Below are 26,586 nucleotides of genomic sequence, written 5' to 3'. Positions count from 1 at the left end.
ACAATTTCACATCCAATCAATCATAAATCTATTTATTTCTAAAATTGAGAGATTAAATTCCCTCAAAAATTTTAAAAAGAATAATTTTATCTACAAGTAAAAATTAAAGGATCAAAAATATATTTAACTCTACAATTTTTAGAGAAAAAAACGTGTAAATATTTCTATCAATATAATGTGAGACATTAAATTTATAATAACTAATTATTCATATATTATATATATATATATATATATATATATATATATTTATTTATATATTTGTTTGGAATGTTAATATTAAAATTAAACGATAATATTTAGATATGAATTTGTGTTAAATTATAAATGTGATATAATAATATATTAGTAATGTGTATATTAAAATGAATTATTATGTATGATCACTCATAAAATAAAATATAGACATATTATAAAATATGATTCCATACGAAATGAAAAAAACGTAATGTTAATGTGAAAACTTGTAAGTGAAATCACATGTAAATATAATGTAAATATACAGAAACAAATAAAAAGATCTTTCCATATGATATTAGAGATTGTTTTTGACTAAAAGAATATTAAGATTAAAAAATAACATTTAAATATTAATGTGTTTGTATTAAATTATAAAATTAATATAATAATTAATTAATGATATTAATTATATAATTAAAATTTTAAATTAAAACGTTTATTTAAATATTATATTAAATAAAATATTTTAACTTGTCTTTAGTTTTTGTAAATTTATGCAATAAGAATTATTTTTTAATAATAATAATAAAGTTAACGTCAATATTAATGTTATGGTCCAAAAGTAATCTCGAAAGAACTTCTGACGAAAGCACACAATCCAGAAAAATGAACAATTATTTAATTAAATTACTGTAACAAATATACTTTCTTTTATTGGTTCTAATAATTCACCCGACGAAAATAAAAACATTTCTTTGAGCTTAAATGGTACAGCTGACGCATTCCTATTCAATGAACTATGAGATGAAAGTGGGTACATCTTATGGTCCAAAAATATTGATTATTATACGTGCCAAACACGTAAAATAACCTAGTACATTAATCCTTTCAAATTGTGCCTCAAATTTAATTACACTTTCTTTTGGTACAACAAAGAATAATTATCTAACTTCCATGAGTTATTTTGCTGACTCTGTAATGTTTCACAAAAATGCCTTTTGATGAATGGTGAAGTAAGTTGATCAGCACTCAATTCGAACAGCACCACTCTCTGACTTAATGAACTTGGGCTTCCTTACAACTTGTTCCAAGCACTGAATAACATCTCCAACCTGGAAATCATACCAATTGCTAATTACCAGTCCACACTCACTTCCTTTTTTCACAGTATCCACATCCTGCTTCTCCCGCTTAAGAGACGAACAATTTCCTTCAAACACCACTTCCCCACTCCTCAGAAGCCTCATGGTTGCTGATCTTGTCACAGAACCATCAATAACACGACAACCAGCTATCTTCACATCAGGGCCCTTCGACTTGCTCCCTTTGATTTCAAAGATGTTAAGCACTTCTGCCTGTCCAGCAACCTGGGTTTCAGAAGTTCCAGGGGCTTTCTCTATTATCAGATTCCCTATGTCCTCCAAAAGGTGGTAAATTACACGGTGCAGAATTATCTACAGAACAAAACCATATACAAGTTAACTTTAAGTCAAAGGTTCGTGTCAGAATCTCTAGCATAGCATAAGTTTAAAAGTTTATAATACCTTGATACTGGCACGAGTTGCTGCCTGAGTTAGAGCAGTAGGAGGACTTTTGACATTGAATCCAACTATGCAAGCACCGCAAGCTTGTGCTAAGTCCACATCAGATTGAGAAAGTGGCCCAACGCCAACATGGACAACATTCACCAAAACCTATCAATTAAATTAAAGAATTTCAACAAGAAACATAAAACTTCATGATAACTGCAGTGTTTTGTTGGTTGTTACAAAGCTGATTCAAGCATAAATGCCACATTTGAAATTAAAATAAAAATAAAAAAATCAGCATGTATGCCAGACCTGGTAATAATCAAAAGCAAATCATTCCCAATTGTCCAAACTATATTGTACAGGATCAACTGGAACTGATTAACGGTTATTAAATATATTTTTAAAACTCATTACTCCACTGAATAACCTTTCATATGTCATTTTCATCATACCACCAAACAAACATTATTATATGGGTTAAATGATGGCATTCATAGCTAATATATCAAGTAATCAATCATATCTTGTCGTAAACCAGACATTTCACCCAAAATCCTGATCAGTTATAAGGGTGCCCACGAACCATTTCACTTTGTTTCATACACCACTAGCTACTCAAGCAATTTTAGTTTTAAACAAGGATAAAACATAAAGTCGCATTACCTACTGACAAACTTAAATTGTTAGGATTAAGAGAAACAAAAATAGGAAGAAGGTCCAAATCACTTTGTAAAAAAGGCTTTGATACCAAAAGGGTCAAAGCTGAAACTCACTTCTCTAGCACTAGAATACTAAAAACATAAACTGTTTTCTCTGCCCTCACTCTGCCTGTGGATAAAGGTGAAACGCTTGCATCTATAAACACTAGTATGTGTAAGAAAAAGAAAAGTTTACTATAGGACTATAATCTTCACAAACCTGAGCACTGTTTAAAGTTTTCAATGCATCAGTGACGGCTTGAACAGTTCCCTGAACATCTGCTTTTACTATCACTGGCATTTCAACCCTCAGTGGAACCTCCATGGAATCATCTGAAGTAGTTGGTTTGTCCTGTATCATCTTATTCCTTAGCCTGTTCTCCTCATATTTCTTTTGCCTACCAGAACTAAGCATTCTAGCTCGCTCCTCAGAATGAACAACAATAACATCATCACCAGCCATTGGCAACCCTCGAAGCCCTTCGATCTCAACAGGCATAGCAGGCGTTGCTCGTTGAGTTAACTTCCCTGCCGTATCTTTAATAGCCCTTATTCTTCCCCATTGTGAGCCTACAACAACATGCTGACCACAAACTAGAGTCCCTGCCTTTACTATAGTAGTTACTAATGGACCCCGTCCCTTGTCAAGTCTTGCTTCCACCACATATGCTTGAGCAGGCCCATCAATTCGTGCTTTAAGATCCATCATATCCGCCTGAAGTAGTAAGGCTTCCTCTAGGTTATCCAGTCCAATTTTTTCAGTTGCTGAAACCTCAACAACCTGAACATCCCCACCCATCTCCTCCAGCAGCAAGCCCTCGGAAGCAAGCTGCAGTTTAACTTTTTCAGGATTTGCACCTGGTTTATCACATTTATTAATTGCAACTACAATTGGTACATTAGCTGCTTTTGCATGGGACATAGCTTCAAGTGTTTGAGGCATGACACCATCATCAGCAGCAACAACCAGAACCACTATATCTGTAACTGCTGCACCTCTTGCCCGCATTGCACTAAATGCAGCATGACCAGGAGTATCAAGAAATGTGATTGACGCTCCTGATGGCATGACCACAACAAAAGCACCTAGATGTTGAGTTATGCCACCAGCCTCCCTGGCTGCCACTGATGTTTGACGCAAGGCATCAAGAAGAGATGTTTTACCATGATCAACATGACCCATCACCGTTACAACTGCAGGACGAGGTAAAATTTCAGCACCTTCGGCAGAATGTAGCCTCTTAACATTGATGCCAGCCTCCTGCAGCAGCAAGGAACTAATTAAGTGAATAAATTACACAAAGAAGAGAAAAATAAATATTCATCACGTGACAAATTTTGAGGCGAGGAAAGGAGGATGAAGGCATGCAATACCCATATTGGATGTAAATAAATAAAATATTGTATGAATACCTTAATATAATGGCTCAATCACATGGTTTTAAGTAAAACATTTGTCCAAATCTACCATATTGGATGTAAATAAATAAAATATTGCATGAATACCTTAATATAATGGCTCAATCACATGGTTTTAAGTAAAACATTTGTCCAAAACTACCATATTTAAGGCGTGGTATTCCGGTTCTTTTCTTCCCTTTATTTTTCTATGCATGCAGTAACCTTTAGACAGAAGGGAAGGTGCACAAAACAGCTCAATACCAACTAATTTCAGGAAAAACACTTCATAAAGCTCCACTTAACTCCATCAAAACTTCACAATGAGATTTTAGATTGTATTCAAAATTTAAATCACTAAAACACTACAAAAGCTAAAACTCCAAATCTCATATACTTTGAGCTAAAAAATAAGTCAAACAAGAGCTACTTCAACTTATTCAACATGAGTTGTCATCAAATGCGTTATGACAGGGATAGAGAAACAAGTATTGGGATCAAAAGAAGGTAGTAGGTACTAGTTCCTAATATTCACCGGTTCAAAGTAATTTGTCACTAAGAAGGAGAAATACCATTGCGGCAAGTTCAGCAACATCCATACTGAGAAGCTCAAACTCTGATTCAACCTTTTCACCGACATTCGTGAGGATATCCTGCAAAGAAGATACTGATTTTCCAGTGCGCTTTGCCAGTTCAACAAGGGTCATGCCTTCAAATATTTCTACTGTTTTATCAGGATTTGATTTGTTAGCTGAGACATTAGGACGGACAATTGGCTGGTTTCTACCATCCCTTCTCGCATATTTCACCCTTTTTGGGGTCTTCAGACCTAATGGTTCATCACTTCTTGCCCAGACTTGTGAACTAGCATGGAAGCTCCTATAAAATGTAATCAAAACACCTTACTACTGTGCCTTTTCTTTTTCATTGAAGTAACTTTTGCAGAAGAGTCGACTAATAAATCTCGATACAGTTCAGGATTTCAACTGATATCACTTATTTATTTCAAGTAAAATGAAATAAGTTTTAGCTTAAGCATTTACATCTACAGGCATTTACATCTACAGGTGAAGATGATTGATAAAAATCTGATTATTTTATGATACGATCATTAGCATATTACTAACAAAGCAATCAAAGCCCATCTAGAACTCTCTTAAAAGCCACCTGTTAATGCTAGTCATGCGATTTTCTTCAAAGAGAGAGAGAGAGATTAAGAACATAATGATTAAAAGTTTTGCTCCAGAATTGACTAATCAAAGATCAACGAAGTATTTTTTTCTCTACTACTAATTATGTTACGTCAAATATCACAACCCAATGTCAGTAAAGTAAATTTTATCCATCTATATTCAATTTCAAAAACAACACAATTAATGAAATTATTTCTCATTGTTGAAACACCTATATAGGATGGTGGTAGCACATTGGAATAAACCCATCTTATCCCCAATGCAGTACTACTTATCTACTAGTAGAATAGTTCTGATAAATTTAGGCTTCTTAATTGTGCCCTCAGATGGTTGGCTTTCTGCACGATAATATATTCGCATATTTGGAAGTTGAACTCACTACTATTCCAATCACTATGCATATGCCCGCTTTGTTATCTTCCTCATATCACCTAAATGGTAACGCTATCAATGGTTTGCAATGAAACATGAAAATTGAATACTATTTTACCGTATTCCACATTCTTTATGCTCACTGCCAAAACCAGCCACCCCCTGAGATGATTGGTTTATGAAATCTGCATCATGTAGTCAAGGGAATTAGTGATTAGCAGAGTATGTACAGTACAAGAGCAAGAAAAAAAATATTTAAAGGACACAGCATTTCAATTACCTGTCACGCATTTCGCTGATGCATAAACAGATTGTGCAGCAAAGGTGGATGCAAAATTTGATCCTGTCCAGTGCCTAAATGCTGTTGCAGTCAAAGCTCTAGTAAAATTCATATATATTGTCTGCAATCAGGTAACAAAAATGAACATTGTCAGAAACTGAATGAACTATATAACAGTAACTTATAGAGGAAAAATTCAATCACTTGCAAACTGGATAATTATCACATTTAATTCAAATTTCAATAAAAGATATTGCATATGCATATAAAAGTCGACCCACCTTCTTTCCAAGCTCGCGCCACGCCATTCATATGCATATAACTGCAAAATTAGGCCTAATGCAAATTATTTACAAAAAAAAAATGGACGGGGGAAGCGGTAGGAGTAATCAAAAGCTCATCAAGGAATTTATTTATGTCCAAATAGAGCCACAAGAATTTGAGCATTTTAGATTGTACAAGACATCTCTACGCCTCTCGACTTCCAGTCCAAAAGAGTTAGGATAATGATTCGGGAAGACAAATAATATTAAAATAAATGCATAAACGGTCAAAACAACCATACATTATAGATTTTTTAAGTAACTAAAAAATTTAGTTTCTATCAAGATTTAGCAAATCAATTTGACAAAGGCATTCAAGGAAACCAAGATCACCACTACACTCTTTAAAATGACAATTAATGTTGACACAGGCAGCAGTCAAATTGCATTTAGTCAATTTCACCGATATAATATAACCCTGTTGAGAGTCAATTTGTAATTTAACATATCTTACTACCCTCTTTGCAACAACACAGTTGTCAGACATGAGTAGAAGAATAAATGGGAAATCATTGCCACATTTTTGTTCATCTGTTGTAACTTGTAAAGGGCAAACTCACTCGTTCCAGAAGAAGCTGGAGAGCTTGGGGTGAGAGCTCAACAGCTAAACAAAAAATCCAAAACCGAGTGTTACAACCAAGTGGATGACCAGAATGCTTATTGGATGGACAAAAATAAAATTTTTGATCCATTGACCCAATTTTACTAAAGGGAAATCCAATTACCCAATCCACCCATTACCTGTCATGTCACTTTACAACTTTTTCTTCTTCATTTTTTGCTAAAGCTTGTGTGATCCAGTTTCAACTTAAATTGAGAAAATAGCATCGGGAAAAATATATATGGGAAAAAACTAGTGGTGATATAATGCAATATGATGGAAGCAAAGGTAAAACAAAGGAAGGGAGAGAACATAATTAAAGCATAGAGTGCATAGCTAGGGTGAGAGCGCGAGTGCAAAACTACAACAGCAAACGTAAGGTTAATGAAATAAAGAGAGAAGATAAGAGTAGCGAAGAATTAGCTCATTGATAAGATGAACAAAGAGGAACAGAACCTTTGAGAAAAGCGATTGGTGTGATTAACAAAAACCACGATCGTCCAGTGAGGTGATGCTAAGGAACGACAACCGCCACTACCACCGCCATAGGCTTAACATAGCCACTCTTTCTGAAAGACCACTTAACTTGAAAATTATGAACTTGTTCAAGGGTCGCTGTAATACACTATAAGCCCGTTTGGAAGATGCCACAAAGGCCCAACTAGCTTCGCCCCCACGAAGCCCATATAAGAAAAATTATGGCAAGTATCCGCAGTTAGTAACACCATTCATCACTGCACCATATTATTATTATTACTGCCCACTACACTGCTGTAAAAAATTTTGAGATATTTTTTCTAAAATTTAACAATTTAATTAATATTTATACTTTTTCTATATTATCCATACTATTATATAAACTTGATATTAACAATCATACAATGCAATGTGTCAATCTTTTTAACGAAGTTGGATTCTCTACTTTTTTGTGTGTTATTTTTTTTATTGTATTTTTATAATACATTTATTATCATTAATTTTAACGATTTAAAATATATTAAAAAAATATTTAAAATATTAATATAATATATTTTTAATGTCTAATATAGTACAATATAAAAAAATCGATAAATCTGGACTCGTTTTTAACACATACCTTAATCACAACGGCGAGATAATGTCCATATCTTGGTTGATAGGGTTACACAATCACGTAACGATTCCTAACCTTGTAATTGAGGAGGAAGCAACCGTCGATGAAACTTTCGTGCTTTCGCCATCGCCAACGTTGAAGGAGTTCATGTGATGCGTCTCGAAGAAGAAGAAGATCGAATAATGAATTAAACTTCCCACGTTGATGATGAGTAATGGAAAAATAAAAGTGGGATAGAGGAGAAATTGGGGAGACGTAGGGATATCGTATATATTGTACTTTTGTGACTAATTTTCTTAAGTGGTATGTGTTATGTTGACACCACTAAAGAAAAAATATATACATATTACACCCCAAAATAATAATATTATATTTATTGTATTCTTTTAATTTAAAATTTTAATATACATTATTATATCATTAAAAGGAGTATGAACCGGTTGTATTTTTCTTGAAAAGAGAGTGTCAAATTATTATTTTTCAATTTTCTTATAACTATATTCTTAATCTTTTGCATGTAGGAGACAAAATTTCTAAAAGGAGAGATTAGTAGTAAAGCACTCACTTTTATTTAAAATAATATATAATTATATTTCTAATTATTAATAAATTAGTTATAAGTAAACTAAAATTATATCTAAAATTTATCGCCATGAATGGAATTGCCAAAAAAAAACACCTAATTTTAGAAAAAAATATTTAATTTATATAAGATGTATTATATCTAAATTATTTAGATAATTAAGTATTACATATAAGATGATGTATAATTTATCTTCTAATTTTATTATTTTATTTAAATATTTTTTAAATACTAAATATATATTCAAATAATTATTTATTAAAATAAATTTTAAATAATAAGATATAAAATATAAGAAGATCATAAATGTATTTAAAAAACTCCTTTAATATAGAAAAATAATACGATTAAAAAGTATTTTCAAAAATTAGTTAAGAATTTTATTATTTGAATACAATACTAAAACGATATCATAGCTGTGAAGATAATGTAACTAAACCTCCATGTTAAAATTTGATTTATAACTATCTAATTATTTCATTTACTAACATTTGAATATACGGGTAATTTATTATTATGTCGCTCTGCATTATGGCACATGTAATGTTCATTGTCCTGGATTATGTGTGTTCTGCTGCATAATCATGGCCAGTATATGGAACAACTAATTATGGCTAGTTAAGATACATATGTATATCAAAAAGCAGAATTAACCCTCGTACAGGAAAACAAAATCTCTTCACTCCATGCTACTCAAAACAACATCAATATTTTAATTTCGAAAATTGATGAAAAGTACAACAAAAGAAGTTAGTCAATAATTGTTGATGGAATCTCACACCGGATAGTGCTATATAATATTCAGATGTTCTATATTCTAACATATTTTTTTTACTTAACTTTATATAACGCTTCTCAGCAAATTTATGGACTAATAATTGATAATAATATATGCATGAAGCTGACTTGACTGCATATATTTTAAATTTACCGCACAAAACAGAAACGCATTAATCAAGAGTCATAATAACATTATAGAAGTATGCTAGCAGAAAAGAATGGCAACAGACACAAAAATGTTGGTAATTAACAGAAAGTGAGTTTTCTGTGAAGAGGGATGGTTCTTTTTGATCTGCAAACGTGTGAGGAATGAGACAGAACGGGAAGACCCCATTGGGTGGAGAGAACTATTGCGGGATATATGTTTTCCATGTTCATGGTGTTGACAACCTCAGTGTACAGTCTTACAATTCTGCTTGAAAACAATAAGGAAAGCTTCCTACACCGTGACAACCTAAGACCACGCAATCTTCCATTCACAGACTTCACCCAACACCGTCTTCCATCTCTCATCATCTTTTCACTCGAACTCGTGAGCTTTTCGTAGCCACATCTCCTGCGTTTGGTACCCAGATATTGCCAACCCAACTTCAGCATTGTGGCGTAATCGATCAACAGGAACAGATCAGAGATAAAGTTATATGAATCCTTCAACTCAAACATAAAGTGATGGAATGGCTTCAACCAGCTATACCTTATATAATACATCAATGTGGCTTCATGCTTCAACACACTTATTATTCTTCCATCAGATAGAGACAATGTTACCTCATTTTAAAACTTGCTCACACATGGCTACAAAAACGTTGCCACTTCAGAGTCTGAAACCTGTTCTTCCGTGTTCTGAGTTAAATATATATGTGTAGCTAGTAATCCAAATTAGTTGGTGGTTGGAGGAATATTTGATGCATGTGCAATGATTGATGTGCCCGTTAAAAATATAACCTAAAGCTAATCATTTGCTTAACTGTGGAATGTATGTGGCTGTGATATTTAGTTCCTAACTATATATTTAATCATTTTTACCTTTTCTTGATAAATTTTTCCCCAAAATCATGCTCTCATTTGTCCTTCTTAGAATATATCTACCAGTTTAGTCCATGTTTCAAATCTTGTTCTTTGACTAACATAACCACCCTTTTTCTTCTTAATTATTTCTTTTCCAGAACTTTAGAAGGGTTAAGCTGTAGCCCGCCACCATTCTGCGAACCTAGCTATTATTTTTTAGACATGCAAGCAAACATATTTTAATACCAAGACATTGTACCAATTAAAGCATTCATTGTAATGTTTTATTTATAAATTTTCTATACGTCTCTATTATTATTTCTAATTCATTTAAAAGTAAATCATTTTTTACAGCGTAAAGATAACAGAATAAAATCAATATTTTTAGTCGGTATACAAATTTCTTTATGTGATTTTTTACTAGCCTTTCTACTCATACAAATGAAGAGTGTCATTTCCATTTCGATGCAATTTTTTCCTATTTTTGTCTAGAGATTTATAGTTCAATTCTACTCGTAAGAAAGCAAAACATAAGTCTTGCGTCATTGGTCGAAAGAGTGAGTAGAAACACGAGAGAGAGAGGTATTCATGAATCAGTGATAGGCCATAAACCTAATTATTTGACCTAACTCGTGACCACACCCAATTGGACTTTGAAAATGGTTCACTTTCACCAAACCCATGTGTAAAGTAATCTAGATGCTACTCCCTGCATAGTAATAGCGTATTTGAAACTGTGTCACGAGTCTAAGATTTCTGTGCTATATCTGAGATGGATCTACATCTGCTACTGACTTTATGACACAGAAATTATTATTTTCTGGAGATTTTCCTTTTCTAATGTCCCACCATTCAATTTCACAATACTATATTCTCAAGTTCTATCAATTTAGACTGATATTAGTAAAAAAATGAAAAAAATGAAAAAAGTAAATACACTTATAGCAAAACGATAGAAAAGAATAATAATAATAGGTTGACGTAAATTTTTATTAGGACAATGAAATTTTGATTACTAAATTTTAACAATTTTTTCTTACAATATGAGGTGATATCTTCTAAGTGATTTTAGAATATTGAGAATGAGAAAATATAAAGATGAAAAATCACTTAAAAAATGATATCTAAAGTTGTAAGAAAAAGTTGTCAAAATTTAGTAGTCAAAAAATCATCTTCTTTTTTATTAATATGTAACTAATTGTGAAAAAAATATTTTTTTCTATTTTAATATAAAGTTCATTTTTTCTTTAATGAATAATGTGACAATTATTGAATACGATCAAGTATATGTGTAATCATATTATTATTAGAAACAAGATTAAAAAAAATTAAATTATGTATTATAACATATCTTTATTATATTGAAAATAAAATATGTCTATCAATTTTAAAAAATTATGTAAGTGGATATAATAAAATAAATACATAAATAAAAGTAAAAATAAATGTATTTCATGTTAAAAAAAACAATTAAAAAAATATTTTCACCGCAATTTGAATTCAAAAACACGTACTCCGGGGGAAATCATCCACAGTATATCTTGCAGGAACGAAATCACGCGAGTTTTTGCTAAATTAATTTGTACAACCTTTTTCCCAGTAGAAGTGTCTGTTTTACTTTTTTATAAGACATTTTTTAATTTTTAAATAATTTTAATTTTGTTATTATTTTTGTTAAATGTTATGAGCATTTGTTGTGTTGATAAATAATTATAAAAATTAAGAATTGTTAATAATGAATGGTATTTTAGTGTATTTCTAATATTTTGAAACAAATTAATTATATTAACTCTGTACTGATTTATTTTGCTACGTTGAAAAAACTAGTTAATAAAATTTAATATAGTTGATTGAATGATATAGGTTTATTATTGTAAATTATATATGCATTTCATTCTTACAAATAAATAAATGTCCTATGCTACTTATAACTGCTGACAAGGATATTGGATTTTGTAAGTGTTTATCCGTGTGCACAATTTTTTAGCTCTTTTACATTTTGTGCACATTTTCTTAATTTGTTCTCATTGCCTATTTTATGGAGACTTGTGACCATCAAGTGATATTAAATCAGTAATTGTGTTGATACTTTTACTTAGATTTCAATTTTGTATAACCCATGTTGAATTGACATTAACGATGTTTTTGTAAATGTAAGTTTGTAGTATTTTCTATTTTTTATTTTGTCAAAGAATTTTATGTGTTTTTTACACGTGTTAAAGTTTAATATTATATTAAATGGCATACTTAATATCATATATAGGTGTCATAGTGTCGTGTATGTGTTAATGTCACGTCTCAATACCAATACTAAAAGTTAAAATCTAGTATTTAATTCAAATCATATATTTTTCTTTTTTACTCGATTGAATTCTAATTTTATTTAAAACCGAACAATGTTGTCTTTGTCTATCATAAAACTAAACTATAACTAAACTAATAATTAAGCTTAACTATATTTTATATATTCATATTAAAATAAATTTTTAAATTTATACATCAAATTACAAATTACTTTACTTGAATATTTAAATAATTTTTATTGTTTAAAACTTAAATTAAAAAATACCTATTTAAATTTATAATTATTCTGTATTTATTTGTCTAATCGAATAAGTTGACTACTAATAAAATCCAACTCATCTTTTAGAGAAAAACAAAAACAAAATATTAAAAATATAAATGTAAAGTTCTTATTTTAAATTTAATATTTTAAAAATTAAAAAAATATATATATAAAGATAATTCCTTTCACATGAAATTTAAAATGAATTATTAATATATTAGTAAACAAGTTAATATCTGGTTGATTTGAACAAATTTAACAAGTTTTGTATTTTAAACAAAGATAGAATTATCCAATTTCAAATAAAATTGAGATTATTTTTGTCAAAAAATAAATATAGATATTTAATTAAATACAAAATATTCAAACGTGACATTAACATTGACATGTAATACTGACAATAATAAAGAATACTAATATTATCACCTGACACGACACTAACATTGATACCTGAAAAAACTTACAAAAAGACAACAATAATAGATAACAAAAAAACATTACGAACTAACACATTATATTTAAAAAAATATTTTAATGTCAACTAAATATCGTGTATAACAAAAAAAAATTAAATTAATTTGAAACTTAATTAAATAAAAGAAAAGTATTGAGACAAAAATAATCAAAACAATTAATTTGACGAAAAGGATTATGTTGTCTATTTAATGATACTAAATTAAGAATAAGAAACGAAATTGAAAAAAATCATCATAACAAAGATTGAATAGTGTTTTTATTTATTCCTCAATAATATAAAAATTCTTACATTTCATTTAAAAAAATTAGAAATATTTTTTTCTATGCTTAATTATCCAAATCTCTATATATAAAATGAATTTTTATTTTTTGTGTATATATATATATATTTTTAATTTTATCTTTTAAATAAAAGTTTTTTAACTAATATAACTGTTTTATTAGTTTTACCTTTAAGTAATATTTTTTAATTTAACTATTTTTTATTTAACCTTTTTTTTTAATTTAGTTATCTTTTTAATTATAAAACTACATATAGAATAAACAAAAGCTATTCACAATAAAATATAAAAATTAGTTATATTTACAATAAAATTATATAAACAAAATTTATAATGCGTATATCTCGTGTGGTTTCCCTCTAATCATATTATCAAATTAATAGAATGAAATTTTTTTGATTTTTACACAACTTTTATAACTTCAGTATACATTTTAATAATATATTTTATTTTAATAATTATTATAATAATTAATTTTTTATTATCTTAGAAATAAAATTGCAGTTACGGTGTGTTTTCACAAGTCTGTAATACTGTTTATTTGTTTTTGTTTTTTTTCCATTTCGTAGTTGCTTGCACGCTATTTCATAGTCTGACAGTGCAATCGTACCCCTTAATATTTATTAACTGGCATTGGATCAGAGCAAATTCAATCACAATCCCAGAAATAAATTGCATGTGTTCCCTTTGCTTCACATCTATGTTACCGTTGCCAACTTAATGCAGATGCGTTGACATTTTTCAAAATTAGTTTAAACAATAAAACCATGCTTCTTAAAAAAATACTACCAATAATTTTTGACACATCTCCAAAGAGAAAATATGTTGCGCAAATTACAAGTTAGTACTTTTTTTTCTTATGCAATTTGCTTCACCAGCACCCATTTTCTTCTACTTCAAAATATGGCTTCACATCTTTTCCCGAGTTGATCGCTGTGCAAAATAGATATTGATATAAAAGACATGAAATTCATGATGATTTTTCTTCCTCCTACAAGTTGGTGATGTTATTATTGTATCAGATTGTTGAAAATGTATCTGCCAGTGACGAAAAAGCTTTACTTGCTGATGTAGGTTTTAACTACGACAGTGAGTAAATAATTGTTGTGTAATAAATCAGGTTGTTGTGTATTTATTTGCCTAAGACCGAAAAGCTTCATTTGCTGATGTACCTCTTAATTATGGACAGTGAGTAAACAGAACCATAAAGAATTGGAACATAGTTTTAGGTGAGTGCCTGCAATGACTCGATTTCAATTTTTGTTGTTATATTCAATTATTCATTAATATATAAAACAGTGACAGTAGCAACCACCAAACACAGTGTTGCCCGTGAGTGTTGAATTCTTGATCAAACATGGAAGAAAAGAAGCTCCTTACCATTGGCAACTGGAATATACTTACTGAAAAGGAAAAGTATGAAACTTTTGCTTCTGAGTTCTCACTGTTCAATGGAAAGTGTATGAAGCCACAACCTTAACAAATCAAGTACATGTAAACAGAACCTATGATTGTGCTGGAAAAAAGAAGGCCTCCCATACGCATATAAAAAAACAAAAAGATATGAATGACAGAAGGAAGAAAACAGACAGAAACACCGTTTTGGGACCAACAAGTAACAAAGAATAAACAATATGTGCAATATATCTATTTCCTTGTCCCAAATTCCAACAGGGAAGTACACGATAAAAGACTACACGTACAAACTGATGATGATGAACATGAACTAAAAACTTTTTTTTTTGTCTTTTTTTCCTGATGAGTGGATGAATAATGGTGGTACTACCAGAAACAAGAGGAAGAGTCGATTTTGCGGTTGTGGGCATTGAGAAGACGCGAAAACCTTCTCCTGCGGTAATAGAAGCCGCATTTGATTCTGATTCTTGAAAAGACCAACCTCGGAAGTTTCTTAGCAGATCGCAGCCTTAGCCACAGAACCTTCTTGACACGAACCAAAGAGCCTTTCACTCTCTCTTTCAGACTCTTCTTTCGACAGAACTGATAGCTTCTCAAGAAAAGTTGTCTCTTCTCCATCATAGTGTAGCTGTGTTCAGCGTCAGGGTAGTAATGCCCGAAAGACTCACTCCGAAATAACGGGTTCAGACTAACACTACCTTTCCTCTGATTATCATCACGAAGCAGTATCATGGTGATGGCTCCCAAAAGATAAAACAGAAAAGACAGCTAGAACAAAACAATTCTAAAATTTAGCGCCATTAAATAGCAGAGAGAATAAATGGTTTGGTTTCGTAGTGACAAATGATAAAGAAGATGGAAAAGGGGTATGAACTGTAGAGATTCCACGCACCTTATCGTTGCTTGCAACGCGAGCCAAGCTGTGCGCCGCCGCAATAGCTAAAGCTAAAGACACCTCCTTTTTTTCTTTACTCCCTTGCCATGTTATCATTGATTGGTTTCGTAGTACTCTTTCTTCTTCAAAAAGCGTAACCACTTTAACACGTGGATCCTTCGTAGGTTCTTGTTTTTCTTTAATGGACGGTCACGTGTCCTCTGCGCGCTTTCGCCACTTTTTAATCACCTTTTTTTTCATTGCATATTCTATCGCTTTCACCAGAAGATTTCTCATTTTCGCGTTACACATCATTATGTTAATATACACATTTACCGGAGTGAAAATCGAAGAATACAGTGATCAAACATAAAAATATACGTGATAACAAAATTGAGTCATGAAATATTGATTTTGTTGTTCTTTCTTGCTTTATTTAATTATGCTATGAATACGTGAGTGGCGATTAAGGAAGTCACAGTCTCGTGCTCTCCATGGTTGGCTTAAATCAGAGCCATCCTTATCCTAAAGCATGGTTGAATTTGGACGTTTTCAGATTTTTAAATCAGAAACACATTTTTTATTAGTTAGAGGATGAAATTTAATAACACGTACTTAGAAGAAAAAACATATATAACACGATATTTCCCAGAAAGGGGGTAAAAGGTTTCGTTATGTTGGTCAATGGAGAGGGTTGTCCCTTGACGTGTAACAGTAAATGCAAGGAAGAACAGAAATCTTTGCACACAAGTGACAACAACGGTACACAGTACCTAGCGAAATTCGAGTAAACAGATGTAGATGATAAAAATTGGTTGGGTTTTATGAATTAGAAATATGAGGAATTCATGCAGCATAAGCAATTGAGGTAGCATTTTTCAAAGAATTAGATAAATTAAGAAATAAATGATGATGATATACGCAACCTGCGCAGGATATAACAGTGTTTGTGGTTGTTGAAAGAGTTAGATAAGAAAGTTTGAGTTCAGGTCTCTTGGTTTCTTACCAATCAACAGAAGTTCCAACTACATTTTTTATATGTCAATTAATTTTCTTATTTCTAATAAAGGTAAAATTTATATTCACACTTAAATTTTCTATGAGATTCCATGATTGAATGATATGCTTACAATGATTCCATTCAAATAAGAACAAGTTTAATTCTTCCATATATCCTCTATCATTCTTGTTAGAAATAGTCTTAAGCGATCAACTTTGTATGTTAAATCTCTCACCCAACATATTGTCCAACAAAAAATATTAAATAATAATAATATAATTATTACACTATTAACTAAATGTGTATTTTGAAATTTTAATTTTTTTAATTTTTTAAATATTAATAATATAATTTATACTTTAAAAATATTATATGTTTTACAAATTTTAGCACAAAAAATATTCAAAATTTGTGATTAAGTAACCCCAACCCAATCAATAATAAACTTTATTGACTGAGAAATTTCTTCCTACACTTCCATGATTTTTTCATATACCCTCATAAAGTGTGATTTTAAAAATGTAAGTTAGAGTTTAAATCTCGTGTCGGTAGAAATGAATAAATTGAAATTCATAAATATACCTAGGTTTTGATTTTCATCGAGTAGACTAAGATCGAGTGATTTAGAAAAAAAAATTGTTTGGATAATCTAAGTTAAAATTTTGAGTGCTGTGCTTTTTATTCGACAATCTAGAATTATTTTTTTCAATGTTGTTCAACATTTCAAAATGCACAATTTTAAAAGTAAAAATTATGGTTGTTGTGTTGTAGATGAAACAATATGAAATTATTATCATTCTTCAAACATAATTTTTTTTTATTGTTGGTAAAATAATAATAAAAAGAAGTACATGAAATGAAATAAGTTTTTTATTATTCTTCAGCAATTTTTTATTGTTCAGTTAAATACGTTTTTTATGTGATAAAAAATAAAAAGTTGAAATTGTATTTCTGAAAAATAACTTATCCAATCTTGTAATTCTTTTAGAAATTACATCATATTTATGATAAATTTTCCAAACCAATTGATGATTTTTGTGAAAAATAAAATTACAAATTATACTATTCGAATGGTAAATAACAATAAAAAAATAATTTCAAATTATTTAATATATAACTTATCACCCAAACTTTTAATTAGAGATGACAATATGGGTTTAGTTTAGCAGACCGGCTTGCAGGTCCACAAAAAATGTGGAGCAAGCCGAGATATTGAGTCCAATGGTCAACAAAAACCCGACCCATAAAAGCCCATGGCCTGTGCTAGCTGGCCCATTGGCCCACACACAAAAAAAAAACTTGTACTTATATATATCGATTACTTTCCTTCTAGACTTCTGTATGAACGATCATAATTCTTATATGATCGAAAAAAACAAATATTATATATTTTGTAATGTGCAAATTTAAAGAATACATCGTGTATTCCTCAATTTATCGTCAAAATTTCTAAAATCTTTCCTTAATTTTGTAAACGTGTTTCCCAATTTATTGAACATTCAGATAAATTTAAAAAAAAAATGCGAGCTAGCCTGTGAGTCCGCACATATGCGAGACGGGTCAAGTGCAGCCCACATTACCACCCTAATTTTAATATCCAAAATGTACCGTACAAAATATTGAATAACATTGAAATATTTCAAATTGTATAGATTGGAAACTTTCTAAATCAATCGATCCATAACCTTCCCAAAATCGCATGAAGAAATAATGGACATTTCTCTCGCCCTATGAATTGCAGGAAAAAAAAAATGAATAAGTTGGAAGGAATTGTGTGGATTGAGTCTTCCAAAATCCCACATAGTTTCTTAGTTTTACTTAGAAATCAAACTCACACTTAGTTTCTTATTGGTTTGGTGCCTATTTTTCTGGGAAATTCTTGAACTAGATTGAACTTGGACTAGTTCTGGAATGAGCAAAGAAAATACTATTAGAAGAATACAAAAGCATTAGCAACATCTGTTGTCATGATAAACAATTGCAAGCCGAGCATGACTCTAACACTGGACTTTCTATTTTCAATATATGTTCTTCCATGGCGCAATAAAAGCATGTCAAAAGTAACATATTTTCTTAAGAAAATAATAGTAGCAAACTGCTATTAATTTGCATTTCAAACTTTGCAACAGTGAGATCCAAATCAAACAAGGCTTATTACCATTTTTATACTTGCAGTTTCCGCAAAATGACATGAGCACCATATTGGGGTTGAAGAGTAATCACTGTAACAGGAGCATGAGCATAAACTGGAGAAAGTTCAAATGAGAAATGTTGTAAAATCACTAATAAAGCCATCTTTGCCTCCAACATGGAAAAGTTTTGTCCAATGCACACCCTAGGACCCCATCCAAATGGAAAAAATGAAACTCTGCCATTAGTGGCCTTTAGAACTCCTTCAGAAAATCTTTCCGGATTGAAATTATGGGCATCATCACCCCAAAGTTCAGGGTTATGGTGAACCATAATTGTTGGTAAGGAAACTTGCACTCCAGCAGGTAATGATAGGTTTCCAAGTTTCACATCTTCGTGAACATTTCTATCAAGGCCAATTACTGGTGAGTACAGCCTTAGAACTTCATTCAAAATCATTGTGACCTGTTAACAGAAAGTGTTATGCTAATGGTAAGTATCAAACACAAACTCTTGGACATCAAAAAGATAATACATAATTGATTTTATCTCAATAATCAACTGTTAATTTTCTAATCAAATCAACAATTAGGAGTGCACTTTTGTTTCTAAAATATACTGTTTCACTTTAAAAGAGTCAAAGTCTGATACAGCACTTACAATCTTAAGGTGACTTAGCCCAAGAAAGTTGGGTTTTTGTTTTCCAAATACTTGTAAAACTTCCTCCCTTGCACGTGCTTGCCAATCAGGGTGCATACTTAACATCACCATGGTCCAAACAAGTAAAGATGAAGTGGTTTCTTGCCCAGCAGCGTAGAATAGCTTGCATTCATCGATTACCTCTTCAAGACTCATTCCAATAGTCTTACTGTTTGCACGTTCTTCAATTTCCTTGTGATTTGACTCTAAAAGTAAACATAACAAGTCATTCCCAGCAGTTTCACCCACCTTTAGTGCATTCTCTTTGTTGTTAATCAAATTTGTAAGTGAAGCTTTTATTTCTCTATCAATTTCCTTCATCCTCCTACGCGTAGGAGTTGGTAGAAATCTGCAAATAAGCAGAATGAGCCTCTCTCTTTCCAATACCAGTTAGCCTTTTATTGTTTGTTTGGTCAACATAAAGCAGTTTGGTTGTCATCAGAGAAAAAAATTCTACTGCATAATGCAATTGAGACCTTACATGTAATCTTCCTAGCTCAACAATTGATAAGATAATAGATACTCGATACAACACATAGATTCTTAATGAGAAATGTTGCTTGCTAATACTTTAATTTCAAATGATAAATATACGGAAGCTAACGTTTCCTGCATAAATACATGGTAAGGTTAATTCATTTGAAAACTATTTAAAAGTGTTCATAGCTTTAGCTTATTCAACACTCGAGTATGCAAGTTAGTCTTACTTACCTCCATCCAGGGATGTAATCTTTCATCATAACTTGCGCTGCAAGCCCTGCTTGCTCTTTTAGAAGTTGAAATATTCTTCTTCCTTCTTCAGAACTACTTCCAAATGCTGCTCGAGCAATAATATCACAGGTTAAATTTTGAAGGAAAGGCCATAGATCTATTTCACATGATCCTTCTGAAGACATCTCCTCCCACTTGATAATTAGATCATTGCAACTGTTGAAGAATATTGGTACCATATTCTGTGATGTAACAATGAAATGGCAAGGATTTCAAATTCCCATATCAGACTGAGCACTTAATAAGCATTCAAACTTCATGCTACTTTAAATTCTGACTTCACATCAAGCCCTTTGGCATCAGGGCTTCGGCTCCTTAAAATAACTTATAACTCAAACCAAAAGTGCTTTTACTTGCATAAGTATGTGTTGCAGGTTAAGTTAACCCTGGTAATTTTATTGTACTAAAATAATTTTAAGTGAATGCATTTGTGTGAAGAGGACTTTTCCCAGTGCAAACACACCAAAATGCAAATAATTCATCTGCATACATTAACTTCCAAACACTGATTGTTATAAATAATAAGTTTGTAGACTTTTCAAATAACTATTGAAACTCGTACATCTACCAAAATTTTGGAGTAGTTTACACACTGTAAAAAGTGTTAATACATGAAAAAATAAACTCATATCTCACCTTCAACTTTTCTAAATTGAATGCAGGACTAACTATTCTTCTGTGCTTGTGCCATTTTTCTCCCTCATAATTTATAAGACCACTAGCTAGTAACTTGACTAGTGGATTCGTGTCAGGCTTTGGGAAAGCTTGGGTCTTGTTAAGTACATCTTTGATTAACTCAGGCTCTGTGATGATCACCCTTGGTTTTCGTCCAAACCAAATAAAAGGATTCTTCCCTAAGAAGTATACATATCATCATCAAAATAATACTTTCTTTGTATCAAAGAAGTTGTTAACATGTGATTTACTTGGGTCACATGAACATTAATAATGTTATAAGCGATGAAAAATAAAATAACAGATATACCATGTTTGATGACACTGTGCTGATGATAAGAGAAGACACGTGGCACTAAATCATGAGAGGAGAGTTTCATGGGTTTGGATGTGACTTCCTTTTGCATCTTCATAATCTGCTTCAAATCTCCATTGAAAAGGCTGTAGGAATTTCCTTGAAGGCCTTGATCTCGTAGGAGTCTCTCTAGCCTCTTTGGCCTTAGCCATAACAAGTTCAGCACCCTCCATGCGCATGTTAGAGCAAAGAGCACTATGAGAACTATGCACCCAGATGCACTTCTACTTGTACTCCAAGATCCTTCCATTGCTATCTCTGGAAAAGAAAACCGATGAGGTTCTGCTTTATAGAAGGAAAAGTTTCGTACTGCCCAAACTCACCTAAAATGTTCTGCACATGTTTTTGTTTTTGTCAGTTTTTAAAAAAATTTAATTTTTCACAAACTTTTGAAAAAAATTATTAATGACATGTTACGAGTTAAAATGTGATTTTTTAATTTTTTAATTTTTTAATTTTTTGTCAAAAAAAAATTATTGCTGCTTATTAGGTCTCTAGCAAATGTGATACGTTACACTATCAATCCTACGTGCTGTCATGGATAATATCACATGTAAATGTCATCAAATATTATTGTTTTAATTTTAATTTAATTTTTATAAATGTCTCTTTGATTAAATTTTGTCCTCACTTATGTATTTTTTATTCATAATTGTACCAATTTTTTTTAATAATTGAAATATATTTTTAAAAAATTAAAACTAATTAAATATAAATATTTGTACAAAATTAAGCATTTATATTTATATTAAAATTTAATATAGAGTAATATAATACATTCAAAAGTTATTTTTAATAAAAAAATATTAGTATAATATTCATACATATAATAAATTTTATCTCAGAAAAAATATTGTTCTATTTAAAAAAAATAATAATTAACGAAACATAAGTTAATAATATATAATAATGTAATATTTTAAAAAATTATTTTTAATAAAAAAATATTAATATGATATTTATGAAAATAATAAATTTGGTTTCAAATTGGTGTGAGACAACATTGTTCTATTTTGAAAAAAAAAATATTATCAAAACATGAGTTAATAATATAATATGTTAAAAAGTTATTTTTAATAAAAATAATAATATAACATCTATACAAATAATAAATTTGGTCTCAAATTAGAAAAAGACAATATTACTGTATTTTGAAAAAAAGTTGGGACAAAATTGGATTAAAGAAACACGAGTAGGAATTAAATTGAATAAAGAGACGTATAGAGATTAAATTGAAATAAAGACAATGCAACTTGATAGTGATAATATGTGATATTGCCTTACTCATGACATTGATAGTACCACATGTCACACCTAGGACCTAACATGTGACAACAAAATTTTTTGTCAAAAAAAATTAGAAATAAAAAAAAACACATTAACATGTGACATGTTGTTAACGGTGTTAGCAATTTTTTTTGGTATAATTAGTCGCATAGTACCCAGTTTGGTACTGAAGTTTCTAATTGGTACCCGGTTTTAAAAAAGTCTCAATTACGTACCCAAATTAGTTTAAGTGCACCAATTGAGTCCAAACCGTTAAATCTTCCGAAACGGCGTTTAGAAAGTGGTGAGGTGGCAGTGCAGAAACGATACGTGTCAAATAATAAGACATGAGTGGTTGAAATTATAATTGTACAGTGTCCACATGGTATTTACATTTGAAGGAGATTTGCCCAATTTTTGTTGTCTTCTTCCTCCCGTAGTATCTGCCCTAATCCAGATCAATTTTTTCTGCATCAATATCCGCACAGTGATTTGGTTTTTTCTGCATCAATATCTGCATCAATATTCGCACAATATCTTGTGCCCTAATTTGGTTTGTTCTTCCACTCGTTTTCCAATTCCGCAATGTCTCGTAAAGAAGGTTGTGGCTGTTCTTCGTGGGGTTCACAGCAGCAAAGCGTCTCCTCCCCTGGTGGTTGGAATAGGGGTTTGGGTGAAAGACCAATGTGTTATTGTGGGGAGGTAGCTGTGTTGAGAGTTGCGAAAACTATTAGGAATGCTGGAAAAGAGTTTTGGGGCTGCCCCAACTTCAAGGTTTGTACATTGATTTTAATTTCTTTTTCATTCATTCTGCAGTGGTGGACTGTAATCAGAGGCTGTGTGTTTTTCTTTGTATTTTGTAAGCAGCGGAGTGGTGGCAATGATGTATTTAAAGGGTGCAATTACTTCAAGTGGTTGAATGAAGATAATGGAGATGAAAAAGATGCTACCATTGCTAGACAAAGGAGAAAGATATACCATATGGAAAAGTCACTTGTAATTTCTAGAAAGTGGGTTAGGTTTTTAAGTGGGATTATAATTTGTTTGGGTTTGATCAATGTAATATTGGTTTGGAAGTTGATACACATCCCATGAAGTGCTGTAAAATTCAGTTCTGTAGTGAGTAGGAAGTTATGTAATTGGTCTGTATTTTGTTGTTTGCTTTTGTAATGAACTGTTTTTAAATGGACGAGAAGTTTGAGAAAGTGGTTTGTATTATTGATTTATAATGAACCATGTAAGTAATATAAAATGAATCATATTCAGAACAGAAAGGAATGAAGCATATAAGTAATCCAAAATGGTATTAATCATAAATAACCATGTTCTTCAAAATACATAACCCCTACACGAAAATACATAACATTGTTCTTCCAAGAAGCTGCTGCACATTAAACTTAACAAACAAAATGACCATGTTCTTCAAAATACATAACCCCTAGACCAAAATAAATAACCATGTTTGGGTTAAATAGGTGTTGCAATTACACATTAAACTTAAGAAACAAAAAAACCATGTTCTTCAAAATACACAACCCCTACACCAAAATTGTCCCAACCCCGTTCTTCCAAAAAGCTGTTGCAATTACACATTAAACTCATTGCTTCGAAATTGGACCCCTCCTATATGATATTTTTTCTCTGAATGTGGGCCTTGTTGGTGGGTCACTGACATTGCATGAAGAAATCTGAGTTGTTTGAGTTCCATGTTGTGGTTGTGATGGTAGAATAGGCGCAGTTGCAGTAATCTGTGATTGAGTCACCTGCTGTGCTTCAACTGGTTGTGTTGGCTGAGATTCAGTGGGTTGCACTGCTTGCCCTTGGTGGGATTGAGTACCTTGAGTTTCACTTGGTTCTGTGCCTCCTTGTTGTGTAGCAGATGGAGTTGGGGTTGGTTGCTGCTGAGGTGGAGGTGCTTGGGGAAAATTATTTCGTTTGTGTCCAAGTTGTCTGCATATGGCACACCTTTTACGCGTTCCACCTTGTCGTACTTGTGTATCATCCTTCCTCAGCTCCCAAGACTCCAACCTGCGTTTCTTTTTTGGTCTTCCAGGAAGGATTCTTTTGGTAGGAGGCAAAACATCACAGTATGATGTCATTTCCCATAGGTGAGGACCATTAACGGGGTAGATCATTGACAAATAAGTCTCTTCATAGGTTGACTTCAGAAAGTAATGTGGCAAGTAATCCTCTCCATTCAAATTTAGGAATCTCATGGCAGTCAAAGCATGACAGCAGGGGATTCCTGTTATGCTCCATTTGCGGCAGCTACATTCCCATTTATCTATGTCTACTACAAACTTTTCCCCAGTGATGCAAGTGTGACTGACCTCAAACAGCTTTTCCCCAGACCAACTGCCAATAAACCAAAACCAAAGTGAGAGTCATGCACAAACGAAAAATGAGAAATAAACAATGAACATTTTACCTTGGTATCCAATACTTAGTTTTTTCAGTCTCCTTCTCTAGTCTGCTTTTTATTTTTGGGCAAATGGGACCTTCTACTGCAGCTATCTTTTTCCTATTTGATGCCCATCTTTTCATGAGATAAATGCGTATTTCTTCCATCATGGTAATGATGGGCTTACTCCTTGCATCCACTATTGTGCTATTGAAACCCTCAGACATGTTGTTCACAACTGTATCACAGGCTGGTCTTGGTACGAACCTTGATCTCGACCAAAATCTAGTTGCAAAAGACAGAATGATAATACCATAACCAATAAGACAAAATGATAATACCATTACCAAATAGAAAATAATAACATGTTTTTTATACACTTGCCTCGAGGGAATCTGGATCAGGTGCTTAAAAGCATCTAAATTCAATTCTTTAATATCCCTCATGACAGCCTCCCATGCTTGAGGATGTGTGCAATATGCTGCTTTCCATAATAACCGTTTCAGATTTTTGCCTGGAAACTTCTTCCTGAAATTAGAATATGTGTCTAACACAAAACCTCTGATCCACACCAGGCAACAATTCCTGCAATGCTGGCAAAAGTCCCTACAAGAAATGAAGTGGAAATGATCTCATTAGTGGATAACAGTTCAAATAAATAACTTTAAACAATGTAGCAATTAAAATATGTTACTTACTTTTTGCTGGTCAGACATAAATGTGAATGTCTGACAGAACTGAGCCCCACCAAGGTCTTCTATGAGCAATTCGAGAAACCAAGTCCAAGTCTCTTTATTTTCTACTTCAACTACCGCATATGCTAATGGTAGCATCTGATCGTTGCCATCTCTGCCCACTGCAGTTAACAATTCCCCTCCATATTTTCCCTTTAAGAAACACCCATCCACTCCGATGATAGGTCTACAAGAAATGAAGCTATCCTTTGAAGCTTTAAGACAAACATACAGCCGCTTGAATATGGGATTGCCTTCATTCTCATCCACATGAACTTTAACTGTTGAACCTGGATTTGACTTTAGCAGTTCATGAGCGTAATCATACACTCGCTTATATTGTTCTCTGAATGATCCATCAATGTTAGCATATGTCATACTCTTAGCCCTAAAGGTGGTAGACCTCGACACACCAATATTCCATTTCCTCCCTATTTTGTTCTTCAGATCAGTTAGCTTAATATTTGGGTTCTCTTTTAATGTCTTTTCTAGTCTCCCACTTAACCACTTAGAAGTCATTAAACGGACATTAAATTCTCTACTACATGTGTGGGTGTTTATAATCTTCCTAAGTTGCCATGTATTTTGTGCAGCCTTATAAGCACAATACGCATACCATTTACACTTACCTTTGGCACCTAGACACTTCACACATATTCTTCTTTTATCATTTCTGAATATTTTTAGTTTCCTCCCACTATGGAGACCATAAGTTCTTATTGCATCTGTAAATTCTTCCTTTTCAGCAAAATAGGTTCCAACTTCCCAATTGTAGTCCTCCATGCTTTTAGGCATTGAAAAAGTCCCAAAGTGACCGTAGTTGTCTCTATCCTGATCTGTTGAATCACTATGGTCACCACTATCTAATGTTTCAGACTCCCACTCATTATCAGAAATCCC

The 26,586-nt window shown here is 31.8% G+C and overlaps 3 protein-coding genes across 4 annotated transcripts; all 3 read right to left on the bottom strand.

The window, feature by feature from the left end:
• Window positions 1–888: 888 nt before the first annotated feature.
• LOC114185014 (translation initiation factor IF-2) lies at window positions 889–7,176 on the bottom strand. 2 transcript variants are annotated; one of them, XM_028072494.1, is made up of 8 exons: window positions 7,034–7,176; window positions 5,935–5,975; window positions 5,654–5,774; window positions 5,492–5,558; window positions 4,381–4,687; window positions 2,631–3,671; window positions 1,725–1,874; window positions 889–1,634 (listed from the first exon to the last, which is right to left on the bottom strand). In XM_028072494.1, the coding sequence occupies exons 2-8, from the start codon at window positions 5,959–5,961 to the stop codon at window positions 1,203–1,205; spliced, it is 2,145 nt and encodes a 714-aa protein (XP_027928295.1). In that variant the 5' UTR covers window positions 5,962–5,975; window positions 7,034–7,176; the 3' UTR covers window positions 889–1,202. The 2 variants fall into 2 exon arrangements, with proteins under 2 accessions (XP_027928295.1, XP_027928303.1); XM_028072502.1 differs by lacking the exon at window positions 5,935–5,975 and having other exon boundaries at window positions 7,034–7,169.
• Window positions 7,177–14,981: 7,805 nt separating this feature from the next.
• On the bottom strand, window positions 14,982–15,807 carry LOC114163293. The gene is made up of 2 exons (XM_028047523.1): window positions 15,674–15,807; window positions 14,982–15,549 (listed from the first exon to the last, which is right to left on the bottom strand). The coding sequence occupies exons 1-2, from the start codon at window positions 15,770–15,772 to the stop codon at window positions 15,148–15,150; spliced, it is 501 nt and encodes a 166-aa protein (XP_027903324.1). The 5' UTR covers window positions 15,773–15,807; the 3' UTR covers window positions 14,982–15,147.
• Window positions 15,808–18,620: 2,813 nt separating this feature from the next.
• Window positions 18,621–21,609, bottom strand: LOC114177468 (cytochrome P450 72A68-like). The gene is made up of 5 exons (XM_028062839.1): window positions 21,241–21,609; window positions 20,892–21,109; window positions 20,196–20,437; window positions 19,446–19,833; window positions 18,621–19,250 (listed from the first exon to the last, which is right to left on the bottom strand). The coding sequence occupies exons 1-5, from the start codon at window positions 21,533–21,535 to the stop codon at window positions 18,819–18,821; spliced, it is 1,575 nt and encodes a 524-aa protein (XP_027918640.1). The 5' UTR covers window positions 21,536–21,609; the 3' UTR covers window positions 18,621–18,818.
• Window positions 21,610–26,586: the final 4,977 nt, after the last annotated feature.

This window comes from Vigna unguiculata, chromosome 1, assembly GCF_004118075.2.
Source record: "Vigna unguiculata cultivar IT97K-499-35 chromosome 1, ASM411807v1, whole genome shotgun sequence".
Lineage (NCBI taxonomy): Eukaryota > Viridiplantae > Streptophyta > Magnoliopsida > Fabales > Fabaceae > Vigna > Vigna unguiculata.
The sequence above is the reverse complement of the archived record's forward strand: the minus strand, read 5'-3'. Positions and strand labels throughout refer to the sequence as shown.